The 14827-nt window shown below is 39.4% G+C and overlaps 1 protein-coding gene across 12 annotated transcripts in view; it reads left to right on the forward strand.

The window, feature by feature from the left end:
- Nucleotides 1-14827, forward strand: part of TTN (titin) — a 276227-nt gene that overhangs the window by 11994 nt on the left and 249406 nt on the right. For all 12 annotated transcript variants that reach the window (XM_027556470.1, XM_027556566.1, XM_027556480.1 and 9 more), the window contains exons 8-20: nt 542-694; nt 1338-1475; nt 2966-3097; nt 5063-5200; nt 5675-5812; nt 9648-9941; nt 10038-10160; nt 11575-11856; nt 12110-12175; nt 12878-13136; nt 13326-13389; nt 13505-13720; nt 14641-14783. In XM_027556470.1, coding sequence (XP_027412271.1) covers nt 542-694; nt 1338-1475; nt 2966-3097; nt 5063-5200; nt 5675-5812; nt 9648-9941; nt 10038-10160; nt 11575-11856; nt 12110-12175; nt 12878-13136; nt 13326-13389; nt 13505-13720; nt 14641-14783 — 2146 coding nt within the window. The remainder of the gene's footprint in view (nt 1-541; nt 695-1337; nt 1476-2965; nt 3098-5062; nt 5201-5674; nt 5813-9647; nt 9942-10037; nt 10161-11574; nt 11857-12109; nt 12176-12877; nt 13137-13325; nt 13390-13504; nt 13721-14640; nt 14784-14827) is intronic.

Below are 14827 nucleotides of genomic sequence, written 5' to 3' on the forward strand. Positions count from 1 at the left end.
CTGCTTTCTCCCACCAGAATCCTGCCATGAAACAGTCTGTATAGGTTGAAGGAAGATGCATACGAACATAAGAATACAACAGAAAGTGAAAACCAAATGTGGCTTATACTCTGTGAAATTGCTCTGCGTGCATGCATGCTCAGTCACTTCAGTTGTGTCTGACCCTTTGCGTCCCTATGGTCTGTAGCCCGCCAGGCTCCTCTGTCCATGGGATTCTTCAGGCAAGAATACTGGAGTGGGTTAGCATGCCCTCCTCCAGGGAGTCATCCCGACCCAGGGATCGAACCCAGTTCTCATGTCTCCTGTGTTGGCAGGCGGGCACTTTACCACCAGGGACACCTGGGAAGCTCCACAAAAGCTGTGTTCTGTGAGATGTTTATAAATGTAGACTTTAGCAATACATACCGTATCTCTCTTCACTGTGATAGGTGCTCATGCATGTGTCTGTTTTACTCTTGATGACTTCGTTTCCACGGTGTTTTGCAGTTTCTACTAGGCATGTCATTTCAGAAGGTAATATGCTTGCTCATTGCCCATCCAGGTGAAACAAGAAGCTGACAAAAGTGCAGCTGTGGCCACCGTTGTTGCTGCTGTTGATATGGCCAGAGTGAGAGAACCAGTTATCAGCGCTGTAGAGCAGACTGCTCAGAGGACAACCACGACTGCCGTGCACATCCAACCTGCTCACGAACAGGTGGGCGTGCGGCCGCGCAGACCGAGCTCTGTGTGCAGATTTCCCAGGCTGAACCAGGGTTCAGACTGTTTTGAGGGCTGAGCCCTCCATGGCCCAGACTTTTAGGACATTCTGAGCTGGTGGTCTGACACCAGAGGTGTTCACGATATAAATACTCTGTGTCAGGTCTCTGTCAGGCAGCTTGGCAGGCAAGAGGTACCTCTCAGGAGGTCAGACAAGGGGCATTCCTGAGTTAAGACGAGTAAAGGGTGGCTGAGAGGTTAAGCTGAGCAAACAAGGTACCCGGCACCTGGAGCTGTAGTTCCAAAATGGTCCATCCAGAGCTCCATCTTTCCAGGATCCAGGCAGGGAAGCCATTATTTGAGGGCTACCGTTAACGTTTCTCTAAGCTTTCCCTAAAGAGCTTTGCTTTTACTTTCCTCAAAACCTATGTGACATTTGATTCATGGCTGGAAGGTGTTATAAATCCAAGATAATTTCCCACCTCGTATTTGAATAGATTTTCTGTTATAGTTTAAAATCACTCTAGCTTTCCTCCTTATCCTCTCCTGTGTGACATTTATGTCTTTATCCTGATTTATCATTGTACCTTTTTATATAAGGCACATTACAGTGTTTCTTTTCTCTCCCCTTTGAAAATCAGATAAGAAAGGAGGCAGAGAAGACTGCTGTAACTAAGGTGGTAGTGGCCGCCGATAAAGCCAAAGAACAAGAAGTAAAAGCCAGAACCAGAGAAGTAATTACGACAAAACAAGAGCAGGTGCACGTAACTCATGAACAGGTGAAGATGGTTTTTGATACGAAATCGTTGCTGCTGCTGTTATCAGTGTCAACCCAGATAGTGCTGTTTACAGGGAAAGGTGTTTTGTGGGCAACATGGTTGATTCACAATGTGGTTATGTCCCTGGGTACTAGACACCAAAGTCTCCTAGAGTCCCCAAATGCTTCCCTTGTGTAGACAAGAGGGGGCTCCGGGAACACACACTGGAAGTGGAAGCAGGGGTCTCTTCTACACTGACGTGGAGATGCACCGACTACCTGTGAGACTACGAGGGAGGGAGAAGCAGATGCTGAAGCGGGAACTGGGAGGAGCGGCAAAGGACACCGAACCCACAGTGCTTTGAAAATAGCTTCGCAACTGCTTCCTGAGTCTTTGGAAAAACATTTGAGCATGGATTTGAAATGAGGTGGAGAATCTGGCCCTCTCAGGTCAAATGACCAGACAAAAAGCGAAAAAGACAGCCTCGTGATTGCAGGCACTCAGGAGCAGATTAGATAAGACCACCTGATAGGGCTGGTGGCCGGCACTGCCGATTGTCAGTGGGGTGGTTTGGGAAGATAACTTCCAAGCCTCTTTTAACCCTGAGATCCTGAATTTCAGTGATGATGGCTGAAAATGACAAAGAGGAAAATGGAGAAAACTGCCCCTCCCCAAGTACCCCACTTTCCCCTCGCATACACCTTAGGTGTCCAGATCCAAACACAGTATTTCCTGGGCTCCCCAGGTGGCACTAGTGGTAAAGAACCACCTGCCAGGGCAGGAGACTTAACACACGTGGGTTTGACCCCTGGGTCGGGAAGATGCCCTGGAGAAGTAAATGGCAACACGCTCCAGTATTCTTGCCTGGAAAATCCCACGGACAGAGGAACCTGGCAGGCTATAGTCCATAGGGTTGCAAAACGCTGGACACGACTGAAGCAACTTAACTCACAAGGGTTTGGAAAACATTTTACCCGGGATATGGACAAAAGTGTTCTCCCCATAATGTCTCAGTTTTAGAAAGGTTAAGTCTTGATATTCCAAACCTTCATAATATTTAGGACGTTTTCAAAGCAAATGCAAAAATATTGTATAAATGTGGATTACAAATCATCTATGTTTGATTTTTCATTTGTAAAAGAATCAGACAGTATTACTTGTAAAGTCTTCCATTCTAATAGCCTATGCTCTAGGATTTCCTTTAGATGACAGAGTGGCACAGAATAATACTGCCATATACACATTTATAAACATTGGAAGTCTTTTTAAAGAAGACCACACTCTCTAATTCAAAGCAAAGGGTGTTGAATCCATTTCTTTTTCTCTGAGCAGCATAACTTACGGTTTAGACAAAGAGCATGGCTCTATTAATGAAAATGAGATCATTTCATTTAGTGGGCATCTGGAAAAGGACTTCTTTGATTTCCTATTTTGTTATATTTATTAAACATTATGTCAGCTTTCATTAGAGATCAGCAGACAATAAGGTTTGTTTTTATTGTTGATTTCAGATAAGAAAAGAAACTGAAAAAGCATTTGTACCAAAAGTAGTAATTTCCGCAGCTAAAGCCAAAGAAAAAGAAACTAAAATAACTGGAGAAATTACTACAAAACAAGAACAAAAACAAATAACTCAAGAAACAGTAAGTCCAGTTTTGTAAATGCCTTGTAATTTGTTGACAAATATCACATCCCAGACAGCTACATGTTCCCTCTAACCAAAACCTCTAAGTGGAGGAGTCTTCTGTGTATGTTTTCTTTTTGTTGTTTCTCTATGTCTAGTATTGAAATTCTTTCATGATGGAAATTCTGCTCTCATTGCATAATTTTCCACTCAACTGATCAGTTTCAAGAAGATTACCTATCGACTAGAATAGTTTGGGGCACATCAATGACATTTCTAGAGCACACTTAACCAGAAGATAGTGATCACTCCAGCCTAGTTACCCACTGGTACAATCAGTTTTTCCATGCATAGCCCAAGCCCTTGGGCACTTAACCTGTAACACACAAACTTTACATAGTTGTAAGGCATGCATGCATGTCCAGGCCACCCCCCACCCCGCCCCATACACACACACACCAGCCATGAACACTTCAACTAAATATCAAGTGAAAGTGAGGAATTTCAACGTCAGGGAAAACCAGTACTTGTGAAAAAAGTGAATTCCTGGTTGATCGACAGTGACGCAGACGTGTTTGCTGGTTTTATGCCATAGACCCAAGTTGGAACAACCTCAATGTCACCAAAATCAACTTCTCTCCCATGTATTGAATCAAGCCTTAAAGGGTCTAGGAAGAGGCCCTTTCTTGTTCAAATAGATTCTTTCATGTTCAAGTAGATTTCAGTGACATTGAGGTTGTTCCAACTTGGCCAGCCTCTCTTAATCTCAAGCTTTTTGTTCATCTCAGAACTACTTTTTTTAAAAGGTGCAACTCAGACTTAAAAGGCTGGTCAGAGGCCATTGAATGAACTTTTCTCTCCTACAGTGAGTGAAAGAGTTTGAGTGCACAAGAACCTAAGTTGCATAATCAAGAGCATAGAAATCCTTGTTGCCATTGCAAGGCTGATAACTGACAAGTTCAGTAACCGTAGTTGTTTAGCCATTTGCCAGTGAGTACTCACTAAGTTCCCTAATGTGTCAATATATCTCAAAGATGAGGACTTTTCAGTTTCCAAGACAATTTACTAAGGGGCAGGTGGGCAGAAAAGAAGTCCATTTCTGGGTGTTAAACACAAGTGTAGGCCCTTAAAACAGAACCATGGTAGTTCCTCTCTCACCACTAAGCATTCTATATCCTCCTGAATGTTACAAAGTTAACTCACTATTTCTCCTGTGCCTTTTGAAACTCAAACCTTTACTTTACTCTGAAAATCAGATAATACAGAAAGCTGAGACAGCTGCTGTGTCCATGGTGGTAGTTGAAACTGCCAAGCCCACAACACTAGAAACAATTCTGGGAGCCCAAGAAGAAATTGTCACACAACAAGATCAAATGCACATAACTCATGAAAAGGTGACAGTTCTTGCTGGTGTGAAATTCACTCTTGTTTCATTCCGTTTACAAGCCACCTACATTTTCATCCTGGGTCTTAAAATGATCACTTTTTCACCTTCTCCTCTTCTTATAACTCACACGGGAAGCTTCACAATCTCTCAAGAACCTTTTGCTATCTGTCTAGCTTTCACCGCCACTTTTCATTCCTAACTTTTGTATTTCCTTTGGACTGTTACTAATATAATATTATAATTCATTTTAATATTTAACATGTCTCTATTGAAGATTCCAGTGTACAAGTCAATTGATATAATGCAAAGTTATGTGTTATTGATGGCTCCATTGGCATTTCCCATAAATTATGAGAATAATGTGGATAATGCATCCTTTTATTGCTCATCATATTTTTTTGTTTTAGACTGAACTTACTTTGATATTGCTACTAATGAAACAATATTGATGATCAAAGCAACTCAAATGACAAAATGTCCTTGAGTAGGAAGAAATGTTCTTCCTTTCTCAACTTTGACTTACCTTTTTTTTAATTAGAGCTGAATGAAATTTAATGACCATTTTCTCACCTTTTTTTTTTTTAATCATATGACCAGATATTGAAAGAAACTAGGAAAACAGTGGTACCTAAAGTCATAGTTGCCACACCCAAAGTCAAAGAACAAGATGTAGTATCAAGAACTAGAGAAGGCATCACTACCAAAAGAGAGCAAGTTCAAGTAACTCACGAAAAGGTGAATACAGATATTCAAGATGGGAAAAGTTCATCTTTAAACTAATTTCGAGTAAACCATTAACTGCGATGTGATATGAATTATTAATCTGTATTTTCCTTTTTGAATCCCCAACTAAAAACCACATGGTGAATGTATGACTTTTTCTCATTATCTTTATCTGCACCTTTGATTTTCATTCATCTGTAACATTTGTGATTCATTTTATTCCCCATTATCCTTTGCATGAAGATTAGCCTGATTTCTAGAAAGCAATATAGGGAATCATCTGGAGATTTTTTTTGTAGTTAACATTTCTAAGGTTTGTGATTCCCAGTCAGTGTGTGCACACACTGCCCCAGTGAAAGTTAACTTCTCTTGTGTAGTTAACCCTGAATAACTTCGTCTTGCATCCCCACTAAGAGGGGGGAAGGGTCATCCCATATTCATCTAAAGCCCTGTGCAATTTAAACTTGATTTTACTGTGATAATCAGATGAGAAAGGAAGCTGAGAAAACTGCCTTGTCTACAATAGCAGTTGCTACTGCTAAAGCCAAAGAACAAGAAACAATACTGAGAACTAGAGAAGAAATGGCTACTAGACAAGAACAAATCCAAGTTACTCATGGAAAGGTGATTATTGCTATTCCAAGTGTGAAATCCCCTGTTATAATACACTGATACTAAATCTCATGTGAAATCCTCTATTATAATACTTTAATACCAAGTCTCAGAATTTCTTATGAGACTCTATTAACCTAGTTTATTTTTAGTTATACAATTGGAAAATTAAATAACAAATTATTTATTATTGTTAATATTACTACATGATCCTTTCCTCACTGACTGCTTTACTATTATTTTCCACTTTTTATTATTAATGTCTAGAATTCTCCAGAAGTTGATGATGGAAACTGCATGCAGACTGTATAAAATTATAGTATTTTTATCTTTAGACTTGTACACATGGACTATTCAAAACTAAAAGCAGGGGTTTCATTAAGGTAGTCAATTTATGAATATATTTTTTTCACTTTTAAATGTGTTTTTTTCTTGGTTTTATGGGTATGAAGTTTCAGTTATGCAAGTTGAGTAAGTTCTAGAGATCTATTGAACAACATCATGCCTAGAGTTAACAATACTATATTATGCGTTTAAAGAGTAGACATCGTGTTAGGTGTACTTACCACAATAAAACATGAAATCATGGGAAATGGGGAAAAAAAGAAATTTCATGCAGGCTAATTTTAAGAAATACCATGGACATTTAAAAAATATATATATATATGTAAATAATGACTTTTACTGTTAAGAAGATATAGATTTTGAGGGGTTCATAAATTCAGTATCTTGCGTTGTATAGTATGGGGTTATTTTAAGAAATAACCTATAATTTTCATCATGTAAAACTTTATCTTTTTTCTCTCTGCAAATATCAGATGAGAAAAGAAGCTGAGGAAATCATAGTGCCTGCTATAGTTACTCTCACTAACACTGAACAAGATGCCATATTACAATCTTGAGAAGCAGTTATCCAACCAGAATAAATACACACAAGCTATGAAAATGTTGTTTATAACATCTATTTGTGGCTATGAAATTTCCATGAATTAACCTTCTTCCCATAAATCCATGCCTCGGGTACTGAGTAAACTATTCACCTGATTTTATTCTTCATTGCTAATATAGTAACTGGATATTAGCAACTAAAGCTTTTCAATCTCTTTAGTATCATAACATTCCTTTCTGTATTTCCCTCAATGCTGTTTTCTATGTTTACATCTTTGGATTTTTTCCTAAGACACAATTTAGGATGAGCTGTTAAACATTACCAAAGTCTAATATTGGGCTTCCCTCATAGCTCAGTTGGTAAAGAGCCCTCCTGTGGTACAGGAGACCCTGGTTTGATTCCTGGGTTGGGAAGATCTGCTGGAAAGGGGATAGGCTACCCACTCCAGTATTCTTGGGCTTTCCTGGTGGCTCAGCTGGTAAAGAATCTGCCTGCAACGTGGGAGACCTGGGTTCAATCCCTGGGTTTGGAAGATCCTCTGGAGAAGGGAAAGGCTACCCACTCCAGTATTCTGGCCTGGAAAATTCCATGGACTATATGTATAGTCCATGGGGTCACAAAGAGTCAGCCATGACTGAGTGACGTTTACTCCACACTCAAGTCTAATTTTGAATGGCATATCAACCTTTTCGAAGTCTCATTGACATCAGAACTTCCAATACGTAACATAATCTCATTATTTTGTTTGTTCTGAATCCCACAAATTTGACTATCTTATTTTTGTTATTTAAAATTACCTAAGAATGGAAGCTAAGAAAATGTCTACACCCAAAATAATAGTTACTAGTGCAAAATCTACTGAATCAGCCACACTGCCAAGAACTAGAAAAGGATTTGCTATTAAGTAGGAACAAATGCATCTTTTTCCTAAGGAGATGAAAACCGATGCAGTGGAGGTGAAAAGCATTGTTTCATCCCATTTCATCATCAGTTCTCCTGCCTTTTCATCTATCAGGAGTCACTGTGCTCCTGCTGTTCCTTTAATTGCTTAACTGATCAACAAAACATTAGCGCCAATTAGATTCAGTCCAGTTCTTTCAGTGGAACAGCATTTCTCGTTATGAAAAGTCAGATTAAATCACACTATTCTAATTATTCTCAGCTTAAATTGATAGGAATTGAGATCTCCAATTCTAGTCCAAATCTTCCTGATTATCTAGTTTAGAAAAATATGAGGGATATTAGAGTCAGAAAGAAATAAAAGCGGCTATCAGCATAGAATATTCATTTGTGATTGTCCACCAAAATGAGGGTATGGGTCCACCAGCGTATGTATATAGAGTTGAAATATGTTAACCCAGAAAAAACATATAAATGCTTCCCCAATTTAAAATACCTTATCATAGTTAAGATTCTTTTTCTGCATAAGTTTTAAATTAAGAATGACATCCGTCTATGTCAGTTGGTGAGTGACAGTTTCTTTGAACCTAAGGTTTCTCATTATTAAAATAGAACAATTTATTTCATAGTCTGGTTGAAAGATTCAGATGAGATATAATGTAAATATAATCATTTTACAGGCAAAGTTATTTATTTATATAAACAAATATAAATCTGTTGAAGATGGTAACATTTTAAAACATCTCTAAAATTAAAGTCAACTTTACGGCCCATGTGGTTTGAAAAAAGAAACAACCAGATAAATTAACTTAAACCACCTAATCCTCACATGTATCTTACAGTTTATTTTAAGATGCAATCTAAAGTGAAAATGGTATCTATCCTTCTTCAAGGCAGATTAGGTTGTTTGTGGCTTCCTAGAAGGAGAGCTGGATGAAGCCTGTGATCACTAAAGGCCCAATTTTATCTCAAAAATACCTCATTTATATATTAAATGGTTCAGATCATTTACCATTTGAACAGATATGTAGAGGTAGTATACTTGAAAAACATTTCAGATGCAATCTAGGTTCTACTCACAGCAGCAGAAAACTGGACGTTAATAAAATATTCCAGCATTCTTTTAAACAGCTCTGATGGACATGGTGATGTGATGTTTGCAATATGCTGTTTCCAAGTATTGCACAGAATCATAATATATGAGCCATATCAACTGGCTTGCTTTCTATAAAAGAGAAACTCCTTTGCAAACTGTGTTCCCATTTGTGATAATCATATTCATGGAAATGAGAAAACAACATTTCGTTTTCCTTCTTCACTTTAACTTTCTGTGGTAATAACAGCAAATTGAACTTTGCTGTGAAAGGTTGTTTTCTTGAATCCAAATAGGATAACACTTTGATTTTCATCACAGCATCTTCATTCATGTGTTTTAAGAAAGATACTGTCTAATAAATTAAAAATTTCTTATCCCTAGGGAATCATAAGTAAATTAATATGTTCCCTGTCTGTTTACAAGCTTTCTTGTTATCTCAGATTTGCATGTGAGTGTACAATGCTGCAGCAGCTGATGTTTTCTGGATGGGACTGTGACAATATTTGAGGGCATTTTTATCATCACTGTCATTGCACCTACACCAGACTGAATGGCAATAAAGAATAATCAATTAAGATAACCAGCCCCAAAGTTCTGACTTCACAAGCGCTATCTGTCTGCCATGGACAAAATACTAGACAAACTCATAACTTCTTTCCTATTTTATATACATATTGTGTTGTCCTGTGTTGTGTTTGTGTGATTTAATGTCTAATTAAGCCAGGCTTCATAGAGTGTATCTAACTAGACATCTATGCATTATAATGATCAGTGAAACATTAAGTTCCTAAATGCAATTCTAAGTCACATTTCTAGAGACATTAACATAGTTTTGTAACATAGGCACCATCTGCCCATCACGCCTTATAGGCATTGTCTCTTCTCGATGACTATCCCAGGAGGAAAAGTCCCAACCTGACTTTGACATTACTGAGTGTTAATTCTGGAAACCTTGTCTGCAGGTGGGCGTTGGGAAAAAGGCGGAAGCTGTAGCAACAGTGGTTGCTGCAGTCGACCAGGCCCGAGTTCGAGAGCCCAGAGAACCCAGGCATGTTGAAGAATCATACGCTCAGCAGACCACTTTGGAGTATGGATATAAGGAGCACATTTCCGCCACAAAGGTAGCTGAGCAGCCCCCACGTCCAGCCTCAGAGCCCCAAGTTGTCCCTAAAGCAGTCAAACCTGGAGTGATCCACGCTCCTTCTGAGACTCATATCGCAACTACTGATCAAATGGGAATGCACATATCATCACAGGTGAGTTTGGGCCCACTGCCTATTTCTGGGAAGGCACGCATAACTGCTGTGGTCATCTGGTGAGCAAGGGCTTCACTGAGTTCCATTTCCATGCAGATCAAGAAAACTACAGATCTAACAAGCGAAAGATTAGTCCATGTGGATAAACGCCCCCGCACAGCGAGCCCGCACTTTACTGTTTCAAAAATTTCTGTTCCTAAGACAGAACATGGATATGAGGTAAGAAGTTAAAGAGCATGACAAAGAAATGTTAGGCTTAAAGGAAGACAGTAGGTTGTGTGATATGGAGTATCTTTGGTGAAGGCAGTACAGGCTTGTTTTTGGTGATGTCTGTTTACCCTCATGTAGACTCAGAAACCCCTAAGGTTGGATTACTGGAACTCGGCCAGCAGAGAGAGCCTAGACTCTCAGATAGTTTCCTGACACCTCTGAGAAGACACAAATCCATACCGTCTTCTCTCTGTTTCACATTCAGTAAAAGGTTCAGTTCAGTTTTCCTTATGCTGTGAGATATTTCAGAATAACATAAATGAGAATGGATACCAATACCAAAGACAGACACTGAGAAGTCATGTGTTTATATACCCAGGATAACAAGATGGAGACGTGTTACCATGTGGTGGTTGGGCTGGACTGTGGGGTCACACAGGCCTGGATTAGCATCCTAACTCTGCCTCTTATTAGCTCTGTCATCAGGAACAAGTTAGTACAAGTGAAAACCTTAGTAAGTTGACAAGATCTAATAATCCTCAATATTAGTCACAGCTGTTCTTACTTTGAGGTTTTTCCCAGGTGGCGCTAGGGGTAAAGAAGCCACCTGCCAATGCAGGAGACATAAGAGACAAGGATTCAGTCCCTGGGTTGGGAAGATCCTCTGGAGGAGGGCATGGCAACCCACTCCAGTATTCTGGCCTGGTGAATCCCATGGACAGAGGAATCTGGTGGGCTAGAGTCCATAGAGTCACAAAGAATCAAACATGACTGAAGTGACTTAGCAGGCACACATTCTTATGTTACACACCCGAGTCGTAGAATCCAAACTGCATGCTTCAGAGAATTATAAGGTATATTTAATACCTGCATTTGGGATAATCTTAAATACCCAGACAGCAACAGAGTAAAAAGAGTAAGGAAACTCTTAAAATATTCTTCTAAGCTTTTTCACTTTCACCTCTCACACAGATTTGTGGCCGAAGCCTAAATGTTCTATTTTAAAGTAGTTCTTAGGAATTAACCAAGTAGTTAAAATTTTTATTATTTTTGAATTTCCCACTGTTGTATTTTCAAACACAGCTTCCTTGGCATGATTTAATTGAAAATTCATGACCAAGTTTTAGAAGACCTTCATTCCCTTTATGATAAGAGCCTAAAATAAGAAGTTCTAAATACAACTCTATTAGGAAGACTTTCAAATTTATTTTAGAAGCTGGCAGGAATGACAGTGAGCTTTATAACTAGCTTATCTCTAACTTTTCATTAACTATAAAAGTGATAATGAGAACATTAAAAAGGGGACCACATAGAAATTTGACTCAGACTTACCACAAGAGCGGTAGTGGAGAAGGACTTCTGGGAGGCAACTGGGATGGCAGTTAAGTGACTATTTTCTGACTCTGTTTCTGATGCTATTTAGGCATCAATAGCCGGTAGTGCTATTGCCACACTACAAAAAGAGTTGTCAGCCACACCTTCTGCTCAGAAGGTCACCAAATCTGTGAAGGCACCCACCGTGAAGCCTGCTGAGGCTAGAGTGAGAGCGGAGCCCACTCCTTCACCCCAGTTCCCCTTTGCGGAAACACCAGAGACTTTTAAGAGTCAAGCTGACATTGAGGTGAAGAAGGAGGTTGGGGTGAGCATCACTGGTGTTGCAGTCCGTGAAGAGCGCTTCGAAGCACTGCGTGAGCGTGAAACCAAGGTTGGTGGTCACTGGAGCCCCTGCTGTCACTTAATCCATTCCCGGGGAGCAGCACCAGGCTCTAGGCCAATCTGTGCTACAGAAGAGGTCAGCCAGATGCCCTGCCTTTCTCCATTGCTCAGACTTCATTGTATCGAGCATGGTGTGGGTCAGAACTCTTCTTGAATTATTTTTATAATTTTGCATGTGCTAAGAGTTTGAGACTTCCCCTAATTTCCTGAGCATTTTGTAACATCCTTTGTCAAAATTGTAGGTAACAGAAACAGCAAGAGTACCTGCACCTGTTGAAATCCCTGTTACTCCACCAACTTTAGTCTCGGTGAGTAAAGTTGATAGTGTTGGATCACATGCATATCTAGTCAAATAATGTTCATATATGCAAAGATCAGCTTCTCAAACTTGAAAATTCCATGAGTGTGTCTGCAAGTATGTAAGACCATATACTATTAGGCAAGGAGAGGGGGAATTCTGTGTGACAGCCTCAGTCACATAGCCAGCAGATTCGATGAGTTTCTGTTATGTGTAAGGCATGATTGCAAGACTAGTCTAGCCCTCTTTGAAATCTGTCTTACTATCTGAAAAAATGTACGTAAATAAGCATAATAAAATATAAAATGTGATAAGCACTTCAGTAGAGAGAGGGTGCAAAGGAAAGTTTGATTACTTCTAGTTGAGGATAACATGGAAAGCTTCGCTGAAGAGACAACATTCGCTGCTGAGACTTCAAGCTTTGTTAGGATTTGAATATGTGCAAACAACGGAGGGTACAGGGATGCCCTCTTATATGACATCAGTACAGTTCCACCTTATGAAGTTGGAAACACCTTACATTTATTTCACATTGGGAGTATTCCAATTTCCAAAGGAGTTTCTTTACGGATAGTTCCACAGTCTTGATGTTAAGAAAGCATTTTATGACAGTTAGAATGTACAAGGTCAAACCTCCACGTTCGGTACAACATATAGAGATGATTCATGCATCTGCACACGTATCAATACTTCCTGTTTCTTCTTTCTTTAGGGCTTAAAGAACGTGACTGTTATTGAAGGTGAATCTGTCACCTTAGAGTGCCACATCTCTGGATACCCATCCCCCAAAGTGACATGGTACAGGGAAGACTACCAGATAGAAAGTTCCATTGATTTCCAGATAACCTTCCAGAGTGGAATTGCTCGCCTTCTGATTCGTGAAGCCTTTGCAGAAGACAGCGGGCGGTTCACTTGCACTGCTGTGAATGAGGCTGGGACCGTCAGCACATCCTGCTATCTAGCTGTGCAAGGTCAGTGGTCATACCCCCACGGACCTTCCACACACTCCTCACTGCCACCTGGCACTTCTTTCTACACACCTGGTAATGGAGCCCCCTTTTAGAATTGAGGGTCAACTTAACTGTCATGCTAAGGAGAGGTCAGTAGTGAAGCAAACTAAATACCTGACTTTAACCAAAGAACCGTCTGTCTTCTTCTAGTGTCAGAAGAATTTGAAAAGGAAACAACAGCTGTGGCTGAGAAAATTACCACAGAAGAGAAACGGTAACACCTTCTTTTGCTAATGATTTTTCACTGTAGCACAGTTTTGCTTGGTTAGTCCCTTTCGTGTTGGCAAATGGCAGTCCGGAAGCTCACATGAAGGGCATTCTCTTTCCAGCTTCGTCGAATCAAGAGATGTGGTAATGACCGATGCTAGCATCACAGAGGAACCAGCAGGGCCGGGAGAACCTGCCGCTCCTTTCTTTATTACAAAACCAGTGGTTCAGAAACTGGTGGAAGGTGGGAGCATTGTATTTGAATGCCAGGTTGGGGGCAACCCGAAGCCCCATGTCTACTGGAAAAAGTCCGGTGTTCCTCTAACCTCAGGATACAGGTATTTTCATGGTTGAATGACAGAGTTTTCTGTGATTTGTCTGATGGGTCTATGACGCCAAGAGAGAATAGAATATACTTACCCCACCCTCAGAGGTAGGGTCTTTTGTTATAGAGCCTTCATGGTGTGCTTTGAGGAGTTTTCGTGTTTTTCACACAAAGTTTTATTGAGAAACAGAGTTATGTGACAAAAGTGGATGGGAGATATATATTTTATATTCTGGTTTGATTCACTTATAGTGCTGCTGAAATAGAGAAAATGATGTGGAATTTTTACACATACAGAACATATTTTTCTACCAAGGATCTGAAACAACATTCAATAAAAAGGCATAATAATTAAGTCACTACAAGATAAAAGAAAAAGGGTAATTTTTGAAGAAAGCCAGTTATATGTGAAAAATCTATGCTAATAAATTTGCAGTTGAGTATAAAATTCAGCTTTAAATTTACTGCAACTTAATCTAAAAATGTATCCATCATATCTTAATAAGAAGAAATGTAGTGTACCAAAGACTTAATATTGAAATGTTTAAAGGAGTTTATTGTTTTCATTATTCATTTGATCTTCACATAAAACAGGGAACAAAATAATGAGCAAAGAGAAGTATCTTAGTATTTAAATGACCTCATCATTTGTGAACATAAACACTGAGGTCTCTTATTTCCATAAGTAGTGTTATAGTCTATTATTTATTTTGAAGAATATATGACTATTATTTAAAATGAAAAATTTAACTCGTTTGGCCTTCATTACTCATGTCCATGCATTTCCCTCAATTTTTAGCAATCTTATATTCTATGGTGGAGCTTAGTCCCATGTTTAGGATCATTGAATTTTATACCGCAGATCCACATAACACTTATTTTACTCACATAAGGGTTATTTATAAACTCTTTCATTTGTTCATTTCCATTAAGATACAAAGTGAGTTACAACAAACAAACTGGCGAGTGCAGACTGGTGATTTCGATGACTTTTGCTGATGATGCTGGAGAATACACTATTGTTATTCGTAACAAGCATGGAGAAACGTCTGCATCTGCCTCCTTGCTTGAAGAAGGTGAGTGCAGCACTAAGTAGTTCCATGTGCATGATAAGAATGGA

The sequence above is a fragment of the Bos indicus x Bos taurus genome, chromosome 2 (genome assembly GCF_003369695.1).
Source record: "Bos indicus x Bos taurus breed Angus x Brahman F1 hybrid chromosome 2, Bos_hybrid_MaternalHap_v2.0, whole genome shotgun sequence".
In the NCBI taxonomy this organism is placed as follows: domain Eukaryota; kingdom Metazoa; phylum Chordata; class Mammalia; order Artiodactyla; family Bovidae; genus Bos; species Bos indicus x Bos taurus.